Here is a 24,468-nt window from a genome sequence, read left to right on the forward strand (position 1 = left end):
CTAATAAGTCCTTATCCTTAGTCGACAGTGATAGTAGGGTTATAAAAATACATCAATCCAGTTGATCCGGTGTGAACATGAACAGGCCTGTTCATGGGCCGGGCTTCGGGCCCAATTTACACTGTCTCGGGCTCCAGCTTCGGACCAGGCTGGGTCAATTGGATTAATGTATTTTTATAACCCTACTATCACACCCATTTTAGAATCTCCTCATAAGCAAAAGAACCAAACATGATCCTAATTTCTTTTGTCGCATTTCAGGTTCTGCTCATAGAATGAATGGATGAGGTGGAGCCCCTTTTTCCACTAGCCCATGCAAATAGTAGATAACATAACTGAAAGGACTGACTACGTTGGGTTTTGACTCTTGCGTTAGGAGCCTCCGTTGCGCCAGATGGCTCAACCAGCGAAATGGCTCCATGGCCTTTTCTTCCTTCTCATTCAATCTTTTGAATACATTCTTTTTCAGTCAGAAACTGTCTTTTGTATGTACTCGTGGACGCAGAACTCTACAACACCCAAATGAGAACATGCAGAAAGCACGTCAACCTTGGTCTTGTCTGTCGGTTTTACAGTAAAACTATCGAGCAACATCTTGGTTTGTTTTTGCTCTTTATCAGCGGATATCATGTTGGCAAGGCATTCCAAGAGGAACTGCTTCTCAGAGACATCTTATCAAACACCCGCCTCTCTTAGCCAATGTCCTCGCTTCTCGCATAGAAATTTCAAATTTGTGCTGGTTGTTTCGACGGAGAAAGAAAGGCATTGCTATATCGGCATTTGACTGGTGTCATGACTTGCTAAACTTAAAGTGCTATCGATGCCTACTAGATTGAGTCGTCGGACCTGGAGCAGGGCCGAGGAGGAGCAGCTCATTCGATTAATAAATCATTGCAAGGATGCAAGACAATTAAAACAAGTTCAAGCTTACCTAGTCGTGACTGGGCAATCGCAAAACAACTTCCTCATCACAAAACTTGTTCGTGAATTCACGACTTTTGGTGACTTAAAACATGCTCGGGCTGTTGTTGATGCCGTTGATAATCCTAACGTCTATTTGTGGACAGCCATGATTAGGGGCTACTCACAGCAGTCTGATTCACAGCCTTGCTATAGAGAGGCAATAGCAACATACGCCCGTATGCACCGCCAAGAGAGCAGGACGATGGCTGCGGACCAGGCACTTGCTTTCGCCTTATCATCAGTCCTAAAGGCGTGTTCGGGGTTCTCAGCACTGAGACAGGGAATTCAGATCCATGCCCATGTTGTGAAGTATGGATATCATACAGAAATTCGCAGCCAGACGGCATTGATAGATTTCTATACTAAATGTGAGTTCATGGAAGAAGCACAGAAGCTCTTTGGTAAAATGTCTGAGAGGGATGTTCAAGCGTGGAATACCATGATTGCAGGACATGCGAAATATGGAAATATGAATGCCGCCCGCTCTTTGTTTAAGGAGATGCCAGTGAGGAACCTCTTCACTTGGGAGGTGATGATCACTGGATATGCAAACTTGGGTCGAATGGATTATGCAAAAGAACTTTTTGATCAGTTGGTTTCAGATCAATCTAGGCTCAACAGCAATGCTATCATTTGCACAGCAATGATCACGGGCTATGCGAAGTGCAACGACATTACAAATGCACGACTAATCTTCGACATGATGGCTGAAAGGGATGTGGCCTCATGGAATGCAATGATCTCTACCTATTCTCAGGCGGGTTTCTTCAACGAGGCCCTGGATCTCTTCCATCACATGTTAAGGATAGGAGATGTGAAACCAAACCAGACCACAATTACTTGTGTGGTTGCTGCTTGTGCTCAATTGGGATCAGTCCAATTGGCGGAACGGATTGTAGATTACATCAAAAGTCATGGGAACAGACTAATGAATAACCACACAGTAACAGCCCTCATTGACATGCATGCCAAGTGTGGGAATCCAGATAGAGCATCTGAGTTGTTCAAGAGCTGGAATGACAAGGACTTGATTTGTTATAGTACTATGATGTCAGGATTTGGTATGCATGGGCGTGGCAGAGATGCTCTGAAGATCTTCTCTCATCTTCAGGAAGATGGGCTGAAGCCTGATAGTATTTGCTTCATTGTGGTCCTATCTGCTTGTAGCCATGGAGGTCTAGTGGATGAAGGCTTCCAGTACTTCAATTCCATGCAGAGTGATTACTCCATTGCCCCAACTGCTGATCACTACATGTGCATGGTTGACTTGCTAGGCCGATCTGGCCGCGTATCGGATGCACACAGAATTATCACCGAAGCTATGCCTCCTGTTAAGCCTCATGCCGGAGTATGGGGTGCTCTTCTGAATGCATGTAGAATATACAACAACATTGAAGTGGGTGAACTAGCAGCTAAGAATTTGCTAGAGATGGAACCTGAGAATTCAGGAAACTATGTGTTGCTTTCTAACATATATGCTAAAGCACAAAGATGGGATAAAGTTGCAAAGGTGAGGGCTCTCATGAGGAACCGTGGGATGAAAAAACCACCTGGTTGCAGTTGGATTGAGATTGATGGAAAGACCCACAAATTCTTTATTAGTGATGTACGATATCATCAATTGGAAATGATGATGCAAGTTTTGGCCAGTGAATTGAAGGCTCAAGGCTACTTTCTTGCTATAGATCATGATGAATGATTACTGAAGGACAATACACAGTAGTCATCAGCATTACTTACCTCCTGTAACTGTAACTAACAATAATTTAGAGGTCGCATCAAGTCTTCAAGGATCATCATCAGCTACAGCATCTATATCTATTACCAACTCTTCTTTGTTTTTTATTTTTTACATTTCTGTATTTTTGGGGGGATATTATTTTGATTATGAGTATGTGAATAGACGGCCTTGATTGTTTAATGAAGCGTCTCAACAGTGATTCTTGTGAGCTATGGTGATGCAAACATGCATTTGCACAAAATCGAGAAGCATTGAAGGCTTCTAGGGAGATCCGGCAGGTGAGTCGATGTCATTAGCTTTGCTTTCGCTCCTTTTAAAATGGACGAATAAAAGAATCCCATGTAAACTCATATATCAAATGGGGATTAAAATTCCAATTTTCAAATGATGTTGGTAATAGATCCACGACTCATACACCATCACCGTTCAGCGTTTTTGAGCGAGACCATGGGTTATCGACTTATCAGTGGGTTCCAAACCAGTGCCAAGCTTCTGTTTGGATAGAGCCTAGGAAGAAGAAAGATAGACATAAGTGGGCAGAAATCAGAAGGTTTATTAGAACCCATTAAAGCGTAAAGAGAGACAGCAGCAGAAAACAGAAAGTCCATCTTCTCCAGTGACGGTCATGGAATCAATTGGACTCGTCTGTCTCCAGAGAAGATTGGTTTCGATAAGCCCTGTACGTCTGACACCTCTCTCTCCCTTTACTTTAAGCTCTACTATATAGCAAGATTGCATTTCATAATTCACAAGGTGAAAGGATAAAGCTTGTCTTCAGTTAGGTGTATTCAAGTCCATCAAAAATAAGTCGTACCTGAATGCCGCATGCATGCTACACAGAACAGAATTGAAATCACACAGGTCCCCAAATGCTGTTTTTCACGTCAACTCCAAGTTGAGGAACATATAGGCACTACAAGTTTATGAAAAGATTGCCAGAACAGAAAGCCCAGAGCGATGTCTTCTCATGAACATGTATCATATGCGGTCTAGAAATGCATGGACATGCGAAACAGGCCATACATCAGTTATCTCAGAAGCTGAAGGCCTGAAGCTGGGGACATGCGACCAGACAATGCCAGCTCGGTAGGCAAAGGCAACCTTAGTGCTTGCACTCATGCAGGCTCCTTTTAGATCAAGGCTTAACTCTGTTCAATGAGTAAGTTCACTAGTTGAAACCAAAGGTGGGAGCCTATGTATGGTTATCACTTGTCAGATCGATTTTCCTGGCCAAATACGATGTCTAAGAGGCTTACAATAAATCCAATAATAGGAATCCCAATGAAGCCACATGGAGAAGTTCATCCCCAAAGGCTGCCTGAGCTGGACAAGTCTGATCCATGGATCCAATTAATGCTATCTAAAAGCTTCTAGATGAAATGGGGTCATGAAAATAAGGGAAGAAATGAAAAGAGGGAGACTGAGGAAAGGGCCTCGGTGCAGTTTTGTTGAGGTGAACACTGTAATTATGAATTTCTTATTGGAGACGGTTTACATTCCCAGCAAACTGAGATTCATTTAGTGCTAGACAAAATGAAGGTGAGGTTGAACTTAGATGAGATTAAATTCTGTAATTCCATACCGATTTGCTTGTCATGAATATAAAATAAAAGTTAGAGGTGTTACTAAGGTCCTACAAAATTTTTAAGAGATTGCAGCTGTTAGGGACTTCGTAAAGTTTTCTAGGTCCATCAATCCTTCCTCGGGAGATTTTGCTTCACCAAGAATTTTCACCATGGCACTACCAACTATGACACCGTCAGCTCCCCATCCTGCTATCTGTAACCAACAAGATTTGAAATGGTATGTCAAGTGTCTGGGGTTTGAAGATTGCAAGCACAAACTTCCAGGTCATTTTGATGTATAGGAGTTACCTGTTTCACATGTTCTGGTTTTGATATGCCAAAGCCAACTGCGACTGGTTTATCTGTTGCCTGTGTGGGAGTAGGAAGAGTATCAGCAATTGACAAAGAACTGGATGTCTCACGTACTCCATGAAACAACTGCAAACCACCTCCAAGTTGATGTGCTACCTCTCTGGAGTGGCTATAGCCCAAAAGCACACATAACAGTCCATAATTTCAAAAACTAAGAAAAAAATAAGATGCAGTACCATCTTATTTATGCATGTTTACCTTGGTGATTTTAGCTATCAATTCCACACTTTGGATCCACTGTACATGTACTACCCAAAGAGTTTATAGCTGCTGACTATTATCCCTCATAGATTATATAAGTTTCAGATTCTCCTGAATCTTATACCTAAGCTATTTCCAAATATTATCGATAGTTCTCATGATGGTATGCAGCCTCCTAAATTTATGGCCTTGTGCCAAACAAATAATTGAATATTGTATCCTATAACTCCTATAATATAAAAAAACGATTTTACTATATTTGATGTGAAACGCATCTCAAACCTTCTTAATCTCCTGTAGAAGAGATTGAACCCGTGAACTTATAGATGAACGAGCTCCAGTAACTCCAACCGAACTTACCTATTCAATATATCATACATTGTTAGGGTTTTAATGAAGCTAGATAAGCTGGTCCACAAAAGCAAACACCAATCATTTTATTCAAAGACAAGGAAAAAAAATCCAAATTTTCAAAATAAAATATGAGTCACATGCCTAACAAATAGTTTAAAAAAAAAAAATAGTATGTAACTTTGGGGCTTTGTTCAACTATGATTCTTCTCTACTATCTTAGAGACAGAAATCTGTTGATAATCGAAGAGCTGTTCATTTAAAGGCCTAATTACAAAGGCCAATGAAAAAACTAAAAGCAAAATCAGTTACAGCACAAACAATAAGACAATTAAATGATTTAGTGAACTAAAACATTTAAATATGTTACATCTTAGATTTCCAGATATCATATATGTTACGAAAAGTTTGTTAATCTATTTCATCCCTAGAAAGATAACATGATGGATTTTAGAACAGAAAGGAGTACCAAATGGGTATATAGATCTAATTAAAGGGCATGTATGAAGGTGAAACAACCAATGTCGAAATATCAAAAGAAGAGATGTCAGAGTTTCCTGTCACAATTGGACTTTCCCCAAGGCTCAGCACTTGGCCCTTATTTATTTGCAATAGTCATAGATGAATTGAAAAAACATATTCAGGAGGTCCCATGGTGTATTTTGTTCGTTTGTGGCAGTATTAATTGATAAAACCAAAGAGGGATTAAATGCAAAATTATATTTATGGAAAGATGTCTCAGAAAAAAAAAGGTTTTAAAATAAATAAGACTAAAATGGAATATATGCAATGTAAATTTAATAATAGGAGTGATAATCAGGGTATAATTAAGATTGAAAACCAAGAGATATCTCAATGCGACTTCTTTCACCCCAATCCGCTAATCCATAGAAAGGGAGAGATTGAGGAGGATGTCATGATAAGAAAAAACCACTTAAACTAAAAGTAAAAAACTTATAAAACAGTTATGAGGCCAGCAATGTGACATGGAGCACTGTTGAGCAATCAAGAAACAGCATATCCATGAAAATGAATATAGCAGAAATGCGGATGTTGAGATGGATAAATAGCAAAACTAGAAAGGATGGGGTTATGGATTATTCATAGGAACTTGGGAGTAACCCAAAAAAGTGATAAAAAGAGGGAAAGTAGATTAAGATGGTTTGGTCTCGTCCAAAGAAGACCATCCACAGCACCAACAACTAGTGATTTGTTAGAAGAGATAAGGGCAAATCAAAAAGGACATGGATTAAGTAGCACGAAATGATTTGAGGGCTAACAGTGGACATGGCACTAAACACAGTGGAATGGTGGACAAGATTCATGTAGCCCACCCCATATAGTTGGGATAAGGCTTAGCTATCTGAGTTAATGTACTTATGTACTTCATATGAAAACATTTGAGAAGGAAACAATAAAAAACAAGTATTAGTAAATGAATGCTGAAATATACCTAAGAACTATTCGTTCCAGCTAAATAAAAGAGATATGAAAAGCTTATTTACTGCACAAAGGATCTTACAAGGTACACAAATCCTTCTGAAGCTTCAACGATGGCTTTCATCCGATCTGTTGGAGTAGTGGGTGTTGTAAGAAGTACCTCAAGCACAGAACAAAGTGATACAAGTAAAATAATTGCATAAATATTAATCAGAGAAAAGCAAAAAGACAACAAATACTGACATCATCAACATCAACATCATCTAAGCCTTGTCCCATCTATATAGGGTCGGCTAGATAAATCATGTTTCTCCATTCCATTCTGTTCAGTTAATTTGACTAAAAGAAGTTATAGTATAGCAACACCAAATAGTTCATAATTTCTATTATCAAACATAGATATCAAAATACTATCATATAGTATCCTTACAATGATACACCAAATTCCAATATCAAGTATCATATATTTCTGAGTTGAATATAATTTAAGTAAAACTCATAGTAAAAGAAAGACATTTTCCAATGGCTTAATCTAAAAATAATATAAAATACCATGCAGATGATTTTTTTCAACTTTTTGGTGTGTATTATGAAATATTGTGCAGATTTTGTTTCTCACTCAACTCTACTTTCATTTATTCTTGAAGTAGGATACAAGCTGTCAAGAAACAAACGAACTTGTGGTGGAGGTGTAGTACATCAATAGAGTCATAGGCTAGATTGATCGATGCTATATTCCAAAGTAACTAGAAGTCCATAATTAATTTTTCTGATTAATTTATTGATTATTTAATTAGGCCTTTTATGGTTAGATTACTATCAAGAATTTTCGAATAATTTAACTTCGGTGCCTCGATCCAACAGCATAAAGCCTATGACTTGGTGGACTGGGAGTTTTTATTAGAGGTGATTGGATTTGGGGACAAGTGGTGTAGTTGGATATCTGGGTGTATCAGTACCGGTCACTACTCCATTCTGGTAAATGGTGTGGTAAGGGACTTTTTTCCAGCTTGCAAGGGTGTCAGGCAAGGGGATCCACTCTCACCCTTCCTTTTTACATTAGTAGCCGATGTGATTAGTAGGATCATTACTAAGGCTGATAGTGAAGATGCCATTAGGGGTTGGAGAATAGGGAGACACCAAATCCCAATCACCCACCTTCAGTTTGCAGATGACCTAATGATCTTTTGTGAATGAGGCTTTAGCGAGAAGGTAGCAAACCTAAAGGAGCTAATCAAAGGATTTGAAAGGATTTCTAATCTGAAAATAAATCTGGAAAAGAGTTGCATAGCGGGTATAAACTTGGAGGATGAAGAGATCGAGGTTACTACAGAGTGTCTTGAGTGTTCCATCTCTGCTTGGCCTATGTCATACTTAGGGCTTCCATTAGGGGCAAACACTAGGGAGAGCAAATTTTGGACCCTAGTGCTAGAAAAGTTTGAGAAGAGATTAGCCTTGTGGAAGAAGAATTATATCTCCTTAGGAGGGAGAATTACCTTAATAAGGGCTACTTTGTCTAACTTACCTACTTACTTTTTGTCTGTCTTTAGGATACCAGCTAGGGAAGCTAGGAAGCTGGAGAAGTTGATGAGAGACTTCTTGTGGGAGCCGAGACAAGAAAAAAATGATCATTTGGTTAGTTGGGAAATTGTTTGCAGAAGTAAAGAAGATGGGAGTTTGGGACTTGGGAGGGTGATTGAAAAAAATCAAGCTCTGTTAGGGAAATGGTTGTGGCGATGGCCATTGGAAAGTGAGATGATGTGGCATGAGGTGGTGGGAAGCATTCATGGGAGATCAGAGAATGGATGGGATATTGGTGTATCAAGGCAAGCTAACTTGGCAGCACCTTGGAAGGCCATTCACAACACCCTTCCTCAATTTCTCAATTTTATCAAGTATGAAGTTTGTTCTGGAAACGTTGTTCGCTTTTGGGAGGATATCTAGGTAGGAGACACCCCCCCTAAAGGACCTTTTCCCTTTACTATTTTATGTTTCTTTGTACAAAAAAGAGGTGGTAACACCCTGGCTCCTAATTGGGATTTTGGGTTTCATAGGGGACTAAGGGATGATGAAATTGAATCTCTCTTTGACTTGCTATGTTGCCTTAATCAGGTTTGCTTGGATCCCTCCAAGCCAGATAAAAGGGTGTGGACTCCTAGACCCAAAGGAACCTTTACTTGTGCTTCTTACTTCAAGTCCGTCTTTCAGCATTTTGCTCAACAACCTTTTTCGTCAAAGGAAATTTGGTGTAGGCCAGTTCCCCCAAAGATTATGGCGTTTTGTTGGGAAGTATTCTATGGGAAAGTAAACACTCTAGATAACCTACAACAGAGAAGACCTTTCCTCTGCATTTCTCCCAATTGGTGTATCCTCTATAAAGCTCACGGGGAAGATTGTTACCATCTACTAATATCTTTTCCTTTTTTCTGCACACCTTTGGGCTTGGCTACTTTTGTTGTTTGGGAGTAGTTGGAGTATACCAGCAGAAGTTCGCATGATCTTTAACCATTCTACTTTCTCTTGGCCTACAAAAAGAGGGAGAATTATGTGGAGATGTGCTCGCGCTGCCCTGATTTGGACTCTTTGGGAAGAAAGGAATGCTAGAATCTTTCAAGAAAAGGAAAGGAGCAGTCAGGAATTGAAAGACTATGTATTGCATAGGGCAATACTTTGGCTGAAGACTTTGCAAATCTTTCATCATTTCTCTTTTAATGACCTTTGGAGAAACTGGTCAGCAGTAGCAAGGTGTTCACCCTTAAAAAAGACAAGTCAATTACAAGCTGGTCTCCTCCATCTGAAGGCTCACTGAAGCTGAACTTTGATGGAAGTAGCATGGGCCAGGATTATCCAGAATGGGGGTGTCTTGAGAAATGAGAAGGGAGAGATTCTGTTGCTCTACTCGGGTCCTTTAGGAGTTGGGGACTCTATCAAGGCAGAGCTATTAGCTGCTGTACAAGGGGTGCAATTTGCAAACCAGCTGGGGGTACAGCATCTAGTAATTGAAGGGGATTCCAAAGTGGTGGTGGGCTGGTTGAAAAATCCTGAAGATGCTATATGGCGCTACAAGAATGAAATGAAGAAATTCAGTTGGTTGACAAGGAATATGTTGGTCTCTTTACAGTGGGTGGGGAGATCAGCAAATACTTTGTCCGATGTGTTAGCCGAGCAAGGGGTAAATAGGGAAGAATTGTTTTGGGTTCAGCTGTGATTCTTGTATTTCTTTCCAAGCTAACTTGTAAGATTCAAGGAGGGGCTGCAGCTCGCGCCTCTCCCTGGGATGTTATATGAATTCACAACTCTAAATCAACTTTTGAACTAATAAAATTTACTATTATTCATCAAAAAAAAAAATGTTCTATAAGAGATGTTTTTCTTCGTAGAACTATCCTTCTTTATATCTGCACTAATTGATGCTTAGAGCACCCCTTTGATCAAGTGACCTTCTAAATTGTCCATGCTTACAGTGTCTTTGCCCATGCCAGTTTCATATCCCATTGCAATCAAACTTTTGCTCTATAACTGACAACCATTGAATGTGTTCGAGTCTTAAACAAATGGGCAAGCTTGTCAACAAGGTAACTAATTAGCAGTTTAGCACATCCCATTTTTGAAAACTTTTTGAAAAAGATGGTAACTTATTCATAAAACAAGAGGTATATGAGAAGATGTTCACAGGAAATATAACTCAAAAGTTAAACAGGAAGGAAGCTATCACTAAACAAGCAATCCCTGTCAGCGCCAGCCTTTGCAAGACCATCAGCAGCAGAATTTAGCTCCCTAGGGACCCAACCCAACTGAGCATTCAAGTTAGAGAGGATGTCTCTAGCTTCAGCCAAGAAATGAGTTAAATCCCAGGGACCACTGCCAGGATCTGCTAACCATCTGATTGTATTTGCAGAATCACCCTTCATGAGAATATTCAGGTATCCCAGATTTCTTGCAATCCTGATTCCAGTTAAGGCTGCCAGGATTTCAGCCTTAGTTGAAGAGGCTATCCCAATTGGTCCACTGTAAGCCCAGCTAATAGTACCATCTCTTCTTCTAAAAATTCCACCAATTCCTGCTGTACCTGGGTTTCCAATGGTATCTTCCCTTCCTCAACAGATCTGTGGATTTGGGGGGTGGTGAAGGACATGGGCACATCCCTGGTGAAAATTCAAAGAAACCACCATTGGCTAACCATAGAAATCAAAACATGGGGGTGTTTTTATCTTTTAATGGATGTATTCTTTGAGTAATTATCAGAGGAATCTCCCTTTGTTAAAAATGGGATGTGCCATGTGTCAAAATCACTAGCCATCAATAAGAGATGGGAAAAAAGTGAGGGGTGATCACCATAACTTGTAGGTTGGAGCAACTGGGAATAGAGATGAAAATAGAGACTGAAAGACGTAAAAGGGTATGGCTTTAGGTGCCACATAGGAGGGAAATAGTGGTGAGGCCAGTTTTGTGTGTGCACATCCGTATGCTTAAGGGAAGGGGGTCATATAAATAGGAGGACAAGGAACCCATTGTTTTTTGCAAAGCATGTAAATAGTAGTTAAAAGATATTCATTTTCTTTTCTTTTTTTTCTGATTGGGAACTTTCAAGAGAGTATTAAGATGAAATAAGAACAGATTAGGGAAAAATTGCAAGCATGAGTCCCCCCCCCCCAAAGGAAAAAGAAAAAGAAAAAGAAAGTTATAAGAGAGGAAAAAGCAAATCTCAGAGCTAGACCAACTGCTACTCTCCCCCAAAAGGACAACATATACCCCAAACCGAAAAAGAGAGGCATTAGCCCAAGGGATAAAAACCCCACCTGTGGAGTCAGCAGCATTGCTGATTGCAGTTCGTTATCAAGATTCCTTGGCTGATTAAAGATCTATTCTTGCTCGAAACCTAAAAGGTTACATTTATAGAATCATGTGAAATGTACCTTTTCTGCTTAGGGAAAAAGGCAGTTAAATCAAATCTACTTGATTGGGATACAAAGTCTTTGTTGCATTTCAGGTGGAAAGTTATCAAATGGAGCACAAGCTCCAACAGCCATTGAAATTTTGAAAAGTAACTTGGATCTTTTTGGTAACTGCCACAGATTCACAGAAGATGTGAAAAGAAAAAACTGCAGGCAGCATTTCATACATTATTCTACCTTAGACATTTGTTTATACGATCTGTAGTGTTACTAGTTGCGTGTTTTTGTTTACCAGTACAGCATACTGGCTTTTCTTTTTTTATGGGAAACGGTAACTTTCATTAATAATAATGGATAAAAATTACAACTACCACCATCCAAGGGCCGGATGAAGAACCCTTTGATACAAGCTGTCTCATAAACAGGCCCAAAACAACTCTTGCCTATAGACTCCTTGCTGTGCTAAAGCATCAGCCATACCATTTGCTGATCTTCTTGCCCGATTAAACCTCACCCCAATCTCCCTTGCTAAGCTTGAGATTTCCCTTAGCTTATGTCTGAAAAATCCACGTGCCCAAGCTTCTACATTGCAGCCAGCCTATTACCAGTTTGGAGTCTCCCTCCACTTCTAACTATTGCAGCCAGAATACTGGCTTTTCTTTGCATTCACAATGTGGCAGTGGCAGTGTTGGATTTCCAGTGATTAAGTACTGCCTTAATTAGCTTCTTTAGTTCTTAAAGGTTTCTTCTCTCTTCTAGAGAGAGAGAGAGACAGAGAGATTCTAATCTTTCTATAAGGTTTATATATTGTATTGTGTTTGCATTGTAAGAAACAAAGAAGGAACCCAATGTACACAACTTACACAATCTGTATTATTATCTTTTTTTTTTTGATAAAACCATCTGTATTATAGCATTCATGTACAAAATTTATAGCCCATACAGCATCTATAGATAAGAAGATAATGCTATTCCAGTCATTACAAAAACGGGTTAAGGCTTCAATACCAACCAGAATAGAAAACTACAAAAATGAGTCTTGATCTTCCCAATGATCATCTCCTCAACATACTATTTTTGTGTTAGCATTGTAAGAAACAAAAAAGGAACCCAATGTACACAACTTACACAATCTGTATTATATCATTTTTTTTTGTTGATAAACCATCTATATTATATCATTCATGAACAAAATTTATAGCCCATACAGCATCTATAGATAAGAAGATAATGCTATTCCAGTCATTACAAAAACGGGATAAGGCTTCAATACCAACCAGAATAGAAAACTAAAAAAATGAGTCTTAATCTTCCCAATGATCATCTCCTCAACATACTATTTTTTTATTAAAGATCCTAAGGTTTCACTCTTTCTAAATGCAACAGGAGATAGAAGAGGGGGTTAGGTTCCAAGGAACTCTTTCTCTCTTGCCAATCCCTTTGTTAGGTTGAAGGGTTTTATGTATTGATGGTTCGGCTGATAAGTGTTCTTATTAACCTGTATTCGTGTTTAAGTTGTTATGTACTGGGCCTGTGTTAATGGGCCTAAGTTTATTTGGTGCTTTATGTAGTCTGGGTGTCCCATCACTAATCAGGGGCATTCCAGACATTTCCTGTAACATTGTACTGTAATCTAATATAAATGATAGTACTGTCGACTGGGTTATGCAGTTCGACATTCTCAGCACCTCTTGGTCTCCTCCTCTCTTCTACTACTTCGGCTACAACATTTCAGCTTACATGGTATCAGAGCATTAAGCAATTTCCTAGTTACAGCCGACGCCATCTCCTCTTTCTTGCTGTCTTTCTCTCTTTCTTTTATCTTGGTTGCTGCGGTGAAACCCTAGGGTTGCAGGAGAACAATACAAGGTTCGAACCTAGGGTTTCCCTTAGTTGTAGGGTGCAAGGGAAGTAAGACCCAGAAGTTGATGTCCTACTAGACTGTTTCTAGTAGTGAGTAGCTATTCGGCTGCTAAGAGAGGTCTGTATAGGACAGACCTAGATTGAGGACTGATTTCAGCAGTCCTAGTATTGGCCGTAGGGGGGAACACTCTCTACAGTTGCAGTACTCAAAGCCCAAGAGAAGTCTGCATTGTGCAGTGGTGGAGAGCTCTCAGCTTCAGGTCGGTTACCAGCTCACAGAACACCTTATTTGCTAAACATATAGAAATTGACCATCACTTTGTGAGGGAGAAGGTGCCAAGTGGAGTGATAGCCACTGCACATGTTGACCCTGCTTGCTATTTATGTGGATGATATTGTAGTGACAGGAAATAATAGTAGTGAGATTGAGTCCCTCAAACAGCTCCTTCATCAAGAGTTTGAGGTGAAAGATCTTGGTGCACTACGGTACTTTTTGGGTATTGAGGTTGCTAGATCTAAACAAGAGATATTTATCTCTCAGAGAAAATATGTTGTAGATCTGTTGGCGGAAACTGAAAAGTTAGGTGTCAAGCCTACTGATACACCCATTGAACAGAATCACAAGATCAGTGCAGAGGGCGGGGAGCCTCTTAAAGACAAAGTTATGTTCCAACGGTTGGTTGGAAAGCTCCTATATCTCTGCCTCACTCGGCCAGATATCAGTTATGCAGTTAGTGTTGTCAGCCAGTACATGCATTCCCCTAGAACTACTCATCTTCTTGCGGCAGAGAGAATATTAGCATACTTGAAGAGATGCTTGGGTAGGGGTATACTGTTCAAGAACGATAATCACATGAAGGTGGAGGTCTATACAGATGCTGATTGGGCTGGGAGTGTTGATGACAGGAGGTCTACCTCTGGATATTGTGCCCTTGTGGGAGGTAACTTTGTCTCTTGGAGGAGTAAGAAACAAAGTGTTATTTCCTGCTCTAGTGCCGAAGCTGAATACAGGTCAGTGGCTAACGGAGTGGCTGAAATCCTATGGCTGAGATCACTACTTGAAGAGTTGGGTATTGATTATGAGAAGCCCTTGATGTTGTATTGTAATAATCAGGCGGCTATTAATATAGCTCACAATCTGGTGCAACATGACAGAACTAAGCATATCGAAGTTGATCGACATTTTGTCCGAGAGAGGGTCTCATCACAGGAAGTGTGTCTCCCGTATATCACATCCAACATGCAGCTCGCAGATATCCTAACCAAGGCTGTACCAAGGAAGAAGTTAGAGTCAGACCTATCAAATATCATTCCCAACTTGAGGGGGAGTGTAGAGAACACTGATGTGGGCCCCACTGTGTTCGTAGGACAGTATGTACAATTATTTGTTTCAGTCATGTTAGTGTTAGTTGGTGGTCAGCTTGTTATTTCAGTTGTTATTTATTTAACTTGTTTTTTGCTTTATTTGTCATGTAAGTATTAAGGGCAGATCTGTCCTTTCCTCTATGTACTGAACACAACCTATAAATACTAAGAGAGTGGCGGTGGCAGATCAATTGGTGAATCTGTCCCTCCTTTCAAACCTTTGTGTTCTCCTGTTCTTCTCCTCTCTTTTCTTCTTTTCCTTACTTTTCTTCTACCTTTTCTAATCTGAAATCCATTAGGATTCAAGGCTGATTGTAGTCTTGATCGCCCACTCACTCCAATGAAGCTTTATTGTGACAACCAAGTTGCAGCCCACATCTCTTCTAATCCAGTTTTTTCATGAGAGAACAAAACATATAGAAATTGACCATCACTTTGTGAGGGAGAAGGTGCCAAGTGGAGTGATAGCCACTGCACATGTTAACACAGGAAATCAATGGGCGGACTTATTCACCAAAGGGTTGAGTCGAGGAAGAGTGGACTACATATGTAACAAGCTGGGGCCGGTGTCTTAAAACGCGGAGGCGTGATGTGAGGCATTCCACTACCCGGAGCGTGAGGCGTAGTTCAGAATGTGGGAGGCATAAGCCTCCCGAGCACAGGGAGGCGTAAGCCTCAAGTATGTATTTTTTTTATAATTATAGTGGGTATATTAATAAAAAATAGATATTTTAAGCATAAAAACATATATAACACTAAAATGACTTAATTTCAATCAATATTTGAGTTCTAAATCTCAAGTTTTCAACACCAACTAACAATATAACATAGTGAAAATGTGAAATACAATTATCGATTCAAGTATGCAACATAGATCAGAAAAAAAAAAAAAAACTCTGAGGACTGAAACTTAGTCAAAAGACTCTAAATTATCTTCCTCTAGAATAACAAAGGCATCATCATCTGCTTCAAGAGTTACATAATTTATTCATGCAGCTTTGTCACAGGTTCACAGCCGCCTAGGTTGGTTTGTTACTCGGTTGGCCCAACCCAGATCTCTATGAAAGGTACCATGCTTTTAACTCGCCAGGGTCGAGTTCTTTCAAGCTGGGAGAGATGATAGGAATCGATCAGCACCCTTGAAGGCTTATTCTAGAAAGAAGGTGGCCTTACAACAGGTCCTGATATGGCATAGTGATGGTACTTGGGATTTGGACTGAACTGAACACCAATGGTATTTTTGCCATTTTACAATTTTTCTGTAGGGTCCAATAATAGGGTTTGGTTGTCTATTTATAGTTTGTTTATGTTTAAAATTCAGAGTCATTGCATAAGTAGGATTAGAGTTATTGAGTTTTCTTTGAATTGAAATAGGATATGACAACTTAGTTTGAGTCTTACTAGGATTATTGAATCAGTTGTAAATCAGTCCTCTAAATCTGATGTAAACTTGGGAAAAATTAGAGAAAAAAGAGGAAGAAAAGAAGAGAACAGCAGTACAAGAGAAGGAAAATGGAGAAAAGAGGAGGAAGAAGAAGAAGAGTTCGAATGTCTCTTCCCTCCCTTCTCTAATCCTTTTACTAAACTTCAATCTTAACATAATTACAAGTATACCCTTACGTGGGCAGCCAGCTAGGGAGTGTTTCTCCATCTTTATTAACATAATTACAAGTATACCCTTACTAAACTTGAGTATGAACCAGTGAAGGGATGGTACACATTCAACTCATTACGAAGGTTCCTCATGCTAGCATAGTATTCCTCAAGACTTTGGCTACCTTGTTGTAGATTAAAGTACTCATGATAAAGCTGATACACTCTAGTAGTGTTGTCCTAAGTACAGATTCTTGGCATGGTCCCAAATCTCCTTGGCTATATCTAAGAACATAGAATTCACATTAATCTTGGGTTCCATACTATTCCACAACCAGGTCATAATCTATGCATCTTCTTGTTCCCAATCACTATACTCCTAAGAATCGGCGAGAGGTTTTTCTTTTCTTACATGCTTCACTTTCTTCTCAACCCTAAGGAAGACCTCTACAGATTTCGCCCAAGGCACATAATTTTCCCCATTCAATTTGATAGAGGTCATCTAAGCATTCAGGTAATCAGTGGGAACCATGACACTAGATTTGTATTCACTACTGTCTCCCATATCTAATTTTTTTACACCTGTACATCACACTTCTAATTCACTTCTCACTTACAGCCACTTCTCACCACACTACACACTAGTGGAAACACCTACAGTGATGGTTTTCAGCAATAACAGTTGTTGATACTCTTTGTTCTCAGCACCACAAACCTACCTCAACATAGAAACTCACCAACCACTCGATTCACAGTGAAACATCCATACAATCCACCTATTCAATCAGCAAAGATACAACCTGCACTCGACTGCCCACTGCACCACCCGAAACAACTCTCTCCGTACCATCAATTAGAGGGTTCCCTACAAACCACCACAAACACCCACTAAACCACCAACTAAAGGCATGAAAACCTCCAAAGGGAAAGGGCGATCACTCCTTTTCAGCCCTTTTCCTTATCTCCAACTGATGATGCAAAAATCTGGAAAACCCTAGGCTAAATGGCGGTAAAGAGAATTCTGGGCAGATCTGAATTTGTCACAGTTGCTCTGATACCATGATAAAGTTCAGACCTGCACTAGAATTCAGTAAGAAATAACAGTAGCAGAAAACTAAAGAGGATAGAGAGAGAAGAGAAGAGAAGAGAAGAGAGAAGGAAAAATTGGTTCGAACTAGAAAGAGAGTTCTGTGCTCCCTAGTTGGCCAGATTGTATTTATACTTTTCTAATGAAAAACAAAAGGTCTGTTGTGCCCCTACTTAAGTATGGGACACATCACTTAAGTTAAACATGATACCCCGCACCAAACATAAATAAATTGGCAAAACTACCCCTATACAGTCGACACTAACAAACCCCATTATTGGACCCTACAGAAAAATTGTAAAATGGCAGAAAAAATACCCTTGGTGTTCAATTCAGTCCAAATCCCAAGTACCATCACTATGCCATATCAGGACCTGTTGTAAGGCCTTCTTTCTAGAATAAGGCTTCAAGGGTTCTGATCGATTCCTATCACTACCCAGCCTTGGATTGGTTATCTCATATCAGGCAGCACAACCCATTCCCTTTCATAGACCTTTGAGAAAATGGCACCAAATTTTACAGGAGTAGCAGCACAAAACATTCTCTTCTAAACTAACATTGCCCTTTCTTTCAAACATTTGATTGGGGGAGGGGCTGGGGGAACTATATTTGAATTTGTACTTCCCAGCAAGGGCACATGCACACAAGCATGTATGTAGTGTTTCTACCATCTTACATCTCCAAGGCATTAGAAACAATGACCCGCCATCATTTTAATATTCTCCCACTACAGGATCAAATGACAAACTTACTAGAAACAATGATCCACCATATCTGACTTCTGGTTAAGCATAAAGGTGTCAGAGCATATAAAGGAATGGTACCGAACAATTTAAAAATAAATACAATAAAGCCATAAAAAAGTAAAGAAATATAAATTAATAACTTGTTTTTTAAAGAAAGATAAAGGTAATTTATTGAACGGGTAGACTAATTACTTGTTCTATGTATGATCAATTTATTTAGTTTCCATCAGTTGCACTGCAAGATATTTTCAAGACTAATTACTTGTTCTATGTCTTTTTTTATGTTATTTCCACCAATGCTTTTAAATAATTGCACTACAAAGCTAAGCATGTATGTACAGCCTCAATAAGCCAAAAGGTGAATAATTCAAAAACGAAAATAGAATCAAGGAACCTACCAATTCAATTTTATTCTTAACAGCTTCTTTTCTCAAAATTCCAGTCTCCTCCAGAGGAACATCTGGAACCACAAGCCCTAAAAGAATGCCGGATAAAATAAAAATTATACTGCAAAGTAGGTGAATAATGGAAGTAGGTAAAGAAGTGCTAAAACTGATGAGCATCCATTGGACTTTCTGGGATTTATTATGATTAAGGACTTTCATGCCTGCAGTGCATGTGGTTCTGCCATGTGGAATGTTGACATGGCAGACCCAAACCATCCATAGTTGAGGGGACTTCCAGATCAGCCATGTACAAGATGATTCTTGTCCATACCAGTCCCATTTCCTACATGCATTTTTTAACATTTTAATTTCTTAAATTCGGAGGAACAATGCCAATCAAAATAGTGGAGGAACAACTTCTTTTTTACATAGCAAAAGGCTGTTAAACTGAAACTAGCCACATGGAAAAACAGAAATACATGGACCCATGTTTAACAGCCACTTGCATTTCAACATACCAGAATCATGTAGCAACAGGATTTCAAACCACTCTTATTGCAACCACAAACCTAGCCTCTATAAGAAATTAGTTACTTAGACTAGAACCTCCACAGTTTGCACACTACAACTTGCAGTTATTTCTAATTCTTGGACAATTAGATATGTGAATTACACATTTTTCTATCTAACAACATCCTTTGCAGCAAATGGCTAAAATATGTTATCTGTGATTTCTGAATTGAACTAAAACCTGATGTTACTAAATGGGCCATGTTTTCAGATCCAATTTGATCCATTTATGACTGAACAAATATGATTCAATGGATTGGATATCTGAATCTTACATAAACAAATAGGACTCTAATTCAAATCGGATTAAATCAAATCCATTTGCAGCCTAGCTTCACACAAAACTGTGTAACAGAACCTGTTGTTTCCCTTTTTCTCATATGTGATTGGTTGGGTGACTTGATGGCTCCAGAACTGAAAGAAGAGGAATCAAATACTATAATACAGTCAGAAGTTTTCTTTTCTTTTCTTCCTTTTTTCTAGAAGTAGGGAGGGATGAGAAATCTCTAGATCACATATAAGGCCAAAGCAACATTCTTGCAAATACCTTACACCATATTCTCTTCATGGCAATGTTCCCAAGTGATGACTAATTGTTTTAGTTTCCCTAGGTGAACCACTAACTACTGGGTATCTAGATGACAAGTTGTTAACTGGGAAAAAATTCAATATGTTGAATGTAAACACATAGTTGGTTAATTATTGCTTGGGGTTCCAAACACCTAGCCAGTCAATTAGTTGATGACTATTCAAGACTCCGATATGTTGCTCTCTACTAATAAATTAAAAGCACAGTCACCAGTGCCTGAAATGTCACGTTAGTGGTTGCTCAGAAAGACAAAAATTTAATTTACCTAGGTAGGTATGGCCTAGTCTCCTTAACATAAATAAACCTAACCTTATTGGTTTCAATAGTTTTAACCCCTTGCCCTTAGACATTCAGCATATCACAACTACTTTAGACAGAAGATACATTACCATGTACACCAGCATCTTTTATAGTAGCCATGAATTTCTCAACTCCACGCTTAAGAATTGGATTGTAATATGAAAATAATGCAATCGGACAAGATAGCTGTGGGACCACCTGTTTAGTCAATGATGAAACCCAGATATTAAAGGTTTATAGCACATCACTCTAGTGCAGAAGCAAATAAGTTTAATAAACACATCAAAAGAAATTACTACAAAAAGACAAACTTATTGTTCATGTAAACACATATACTTTTAACTGGCTACATGTAACATATATACACACACAAGGTTCAAAGTATCGATACACCCGATATGCACAAACATGCATATTGGGTGTTTTGATGCTATCAAACATTACATTTTTTATTTTATTTTTCCTTTGATATTTTAACAGGGGTTTCATTTTAATAATATTTAACAGTTAAAAACATGTGCTTCTTGAAAAGCCTTAAAAAAGGTGTTTCAATGAACCCCCAATACGATACCATACGCTTGAAATGGGATGCATCGTATTGATATTTTGAATCTTGTAAATGCATATACGTATATACATTGTGTGTGGTGTATGTGTTTATTTGGGCAAGTGTGCAAACATATGCCATCTATATAATGAAGCACCTTAGGTCCCACCTCTTTTAACATGGAAATTATTGCATTAAAATTGGTCCCTTTTGCTAAAGCACGGGTGGCAGCGGCCTGAAATATAGGAAGAAAACCAAGAGCTTAAGAAAAATTTGGCAAAGGAAAAAGAGAGAATAAGGAAGAAAACCCACTTAATGGCACCTGGATAACTGGACCATCTGCCAGAGGATCAGAATATGGAACACCCAATTCAATTATGTCTGATCCACAGGAATCAAGCACCTTCAATGCTTGTGCTGTAGTTGATAGATCAGGATCACCAGCTGTGATGTATGGGATAAATGCCACCTTTGCATAAAAGAAATGCTGATTAAAGAGAATGATATTAAGAAACAAGCATTTCTTTCCAAAAAATAATATCAAATTAGAAAATATATGACAAAGTAGGATTGGACTCAATTCAAAACTAGATCATTTATACCAATATGGGATGACAAAAAATTATACAAAAGGAGATCTAGGTAAAAAATGAAGGGAACTTTTTGCAACATCCAAGTATCTACAACATGCTTCCTGTAGGGAGTAGGAGCTTGTCAGTTTGCAGGTTTCAAGTAGGAAATTAATTGGTCAGATATTATGGGACTCTGGATAACTATGACAGTCAAATCAGGAAAATGTAAAAATTTCCACATTCCTCTTCTATCTTAGGATATGTATACTTGAAAAAAAAAAAAAAAGAGTTCTTTTTTTCCTTTTGGTTCTGCAACGAGAACTTAATTGGCTTAATTGGTTGATGTGTGAGGTATAAAGCTTCACCTGTTATTTACTGCTACCTTAACCTTTCTACTGATTTTATGTGCATTTTCCTAATAAGATAGCATATTTAAAAATAGTTTGCAATTTAATATCAGGGCAACGACAGAGTGGGTATGGTTGGTCCAGAAATGGGAGAGGCTAACTAGGAATGGTTTGAAATACACAACCAAAATCCATGTTTATAGTAGGTCGGAGTAGCCAGCCCAAACCTTGGAAAAAAGAAGTGGAACCTCATGAGTGTTAGCAGGTTTAGGCATGATTTCTGCATGTGTTTAAAAACACCAATAAACCATAAAGAGATTTGCTGCTTCTTTTATTTTAATGGATGGTATCTGTTTCAATTGTTATGAATATGATTTTGCAACCTATTGCTTCAAATGGTACAATTCTTTGTTTCAATTGTCAATAGATTCAAGGTAGTAATCAGAAAATGCAGATTTAATTCCGGTCATTTAAAAGTTGAAATAGTCATGAAACTGGTTCATATGTAATCTATACTTTTCATATATAAAACATTCTATAGATTGAAATTTTAGGGTCTTTTCCCTAACAAGTAATAAGCAAGTAACAGCCACTCTTTTACACAATTTTTTCTTGATAAATGAGCAATTGTACTAAGGTGTTGCAATCGGAAGGAGTAAGCAAGGCCAAAGCTCCATGGAGAAGGAATTTACATGGTTCATGAGTAAAGCCGGAGCGCATAGGTATATGCTACTTTATCAATATATACGCATCAATCTCTCCAAATTAGTGAAAATACATTTCAAATATCACTAGCTGACAAAGACTCTATACAGACAAAAAAAGTATGCAATTTGAATGTTGGTTTTCAAAACGCCTCCTTTCACTATATCTCATATCAAAGCCAACGGGAAAATAACAAAGAAAAAGGAAATGAAGTATGCCTGATCATGGCTTGGCCTTCCAATTTGTTGAAATTACCTTGTATATTGAGGGGAAAAAGTGGACAGGGTGATTAGCTATCTCCCGATTTGCTACAGTTATGTTCCTAATTGTTCGATGGGAAAAGCGAGGATCACCAATCTGTTTATTTTTTCCTCCCAAACAATGTTATAGTAGTTGCATTGTAACTTTTTCAGAATAGTCTCTCTTCAAATCGAACAAATTCCTCTACCAAAAAAAATCGAATAAATTCTATATCTAAGTGCGGAGCGAGATTGGCATAACTGTTTAGCTAGATAGACGAACAGAGAAAAAGAAAACAATGAATAAATGTAAGTAATTTCAAGGTTAAATGATTCACTTTCTTACTTTGCCTTTCTGTTTCAGTCTGGTGAATGTTTCAGAGAGCCCAACAGCCGGTGCCACAACCATAGAAGCCATTGATGTTCGAGGCTTTACAGAAACAAGAGTCGAGACGGCGCAGAATATGTCGACTATCACTATAAGATTTCTTGGATTGCAGAAAACAGTTTGCTTTTAGAGCAGCAGTCATCAGCTCCCGATGTTCTTGCTGGATCGTTCTGTTCGCTGTCCATGAAAATGCGAATGTCTGGTAAACTAATGGGTCAAAGGAAAATGCGAATGTCTCCTTGGCTGAGTCACCCGTGATCCAACATGGCCAAAGTCCAAAGAACCACATGGCAAGATGACTACTCCTGTTATCCACGTGTTGTCAATAATTTATTTAAGTGAAATTGTCAAAAATTCACCGTGAGTTTTTAGCATTTCTCTTAAATTCATCACAATTTTTCAAAACATCTAAAATTCACCATATCAGTAAGTTTTTATGTTTCAAAACTCATCTTCCATTTGTGCACCGTTAATATTTCTTAACAGAGGTGTTCATGTCAGCATAAATAACAATTTTTATGACCAAATCACCATTAAATGGCGAGTTAGAGGAAAAGGGTCTTTTTCATTTTTTAATTTTCTTTTTTTTTACATTTTTAGTGTTTTGTTATAATTTCTAATATTTTTTATAATTTATGTTTTTTTACATTTTTCTATTTTCTACCATCTATAAAATTTCATGTATTTTTTGTTATTTATTTGCATTTTTTGTATTTTTCTATAATTTTGGTGTTTTTCTACATTTTTTATTTTTATGATTTTGTTTTTCAATTTCTATAGTTTCTATAATTTGAAAATAATTTTTTATTTTGTGTGCAATTTCTATAATTTTTTATATTTTTATGTATTTTATATTTGAAAATATTTTTTGAACTTTTTCTTTTTTTTCATGTCTAAATATTAAAATATATGTATATTTTTTATATTTTCTATGAAGGTTAAAATGGTAATATATTAACAGCCGTTAGTCTCTTTAACGTCAAGTTAAAGACATGATGAGTCGTAGACATTTTAAAAAGTTGTGGTGAGTTTAAGAGAAATGCTGAAAACTCATGGTGAGTTTTTGACAATTTCCCTTTATTTAAATTTCGAAAATGTAAGTTTAGTTTTGAATAACACCCAAAAAAATAACATGCCAACCTTTTGTGGGGCCTAAGTTTTACAGGTGGCACATTCCACGTGGCCATTCAGTTGACCACATCAGACCACCAATGATTCACCCACCCTAGGCGCTTTACACAAGGTTCGGAGATACGAGGAGAAATACAACCTTGATTTGAGTTCACTTTTGCCAAGCGCCGAGTTAAAATGAAAAATCAATTTTTTGTGCACATATTTTGCTTTAACTTAAAACATTTAAGTTTATTAACTTAAGTGGACATAGCCCCAATGGAACGATTTGTGCACATATTTTATATTTTTATTTTGTTTATATGAATGGAATTTGTTTTTTATTTCTTTACTATAATTGCGGTAGATGTGTAGTGTGTTATGATTTCAGTCGTTTTCTCTTCCAGCAATTATGTCAATATAATTTAAACCAGCAAGTTAATTATATTAATTAATTTCACTTAGCTTTATCATAAGTGGTGGTTAAAAAAACTTTAGCACAAGCCATAGCCAAAAAAAAACTTTAACACAAG

General features: G+C 38.1%; 2 protein-coding genes across 3 annotated transcripts; one reads left to right on the top strand and one right to left on the bottom strand.

Moving 5' to 3' along the window:
- The first annotated feature begins 243 nt into the window (after positions 1-243).
- Positions 244-4,108, top strand: LOC104589644 (pentatricopeptide repeat-containing protein At1g08070, chloroplastic-like). The gene is made up of 2 exons (XM_019196373.2): positions 244-2,982; positions 3,105-4,108. The coding sequence occupies exon 1, from the start codon at positions 821-823 to the stop codon at positions 2,660-2,662; it is 1,842 nt and encodes a 613-aa protein (XP_019051918.1). The 5' UTR covers positions 244-820; the 3' UTR covers positions 2,663-2,982; positions 3,105-4,108.
- Positions 4,109-4,244: 136 nt separating this feature from the next.
- On the bottom strand, positions 4,245-23,041 carry LOC104589645 (tryptophan synthase alpha chain). 2 transcript variants are annotated; one of them, XM_010248027.3, is made up of 9 exons: positions 22,784-23,041; positions 20,897-21,061; positions 20,744-20,809; positions 20,117-20,225; positions 18,581-18,657; positions 6,716-6,793; positions 5,125-5,202; positions 4,579-4,638; positions 4,245-4,483 (listed from the first exon to the last, which is right to left on the bottom strand). In XM_010248027.3, exons 1-9 carry the CDS (start codon positions 22,853-22,855, stop codon positions 4,349-4,351), a joined length of 840 nt encoding a protein of 279 aa, XP_010246329.1. In that variant the 5' UTR covers positions 22,856-23,041; the 3' UTR covers positions 4,245-4,348. The 2 variants fall into 2 exon arrangements, with proteins under 2 accessions (XP_010246329.1, XP_010246330.1); XM_010248028.3 differs by having other exon boundaries at positions 20,897-21,043; positions 22,784-23,034.
- Between the last annotated feature and the right edge of the window lie 1,427 nt (positions 23,042-24,468).

This window comes from Nelumbo nucifera, chromosome 1, assembly GCF_055504915.1.
Source record: "Nelumbo nucifera cultivar China Antique chromosome 1, China Antique-T2T, whole genome shotgun sequence".
Classification (NCBI taxonomy): domain Eukaryota; kingdom Viridiplantae; phylum Streptophyta; class Magnoliopsida; order Proteales; family Nelumbonaceae; genus Nelumbo; species Nelumbo nucifera.

Excerpts from the sequence above, each read along its gene's own strand:
- LOC104589644 (XM_019196373.2), top strand. The coding sequence starts at position 821 with ATGCCTACTAGATTGAGTCGTCGGACCTGGAGCAGGGCCGAGGAGGAG.
- LOC104589645 (XM_010248027.3), bottom strand. The coding sequence starts at position 22,855 with ATGGCTTCTATGGTTGTGGCACCGGCTGTTGGGCTCTCTGAAACATTC. Across the intron at positions 18,658-20,116 it reads AAAAGATGCTGGTGTACATG|GGCTTGTGGTTCCAGATGTT; the intron begins GTAATGTATCTT and ends GCATTCTTTTAG. Across the intron at positions 5,203-6,715 it reads CAGAAGGATTTGTGTACCTT|GTAAGTTCGGTTGGAGTTAC; the intron begins GTAAGATCCTTT and ends TATATTGAATAG.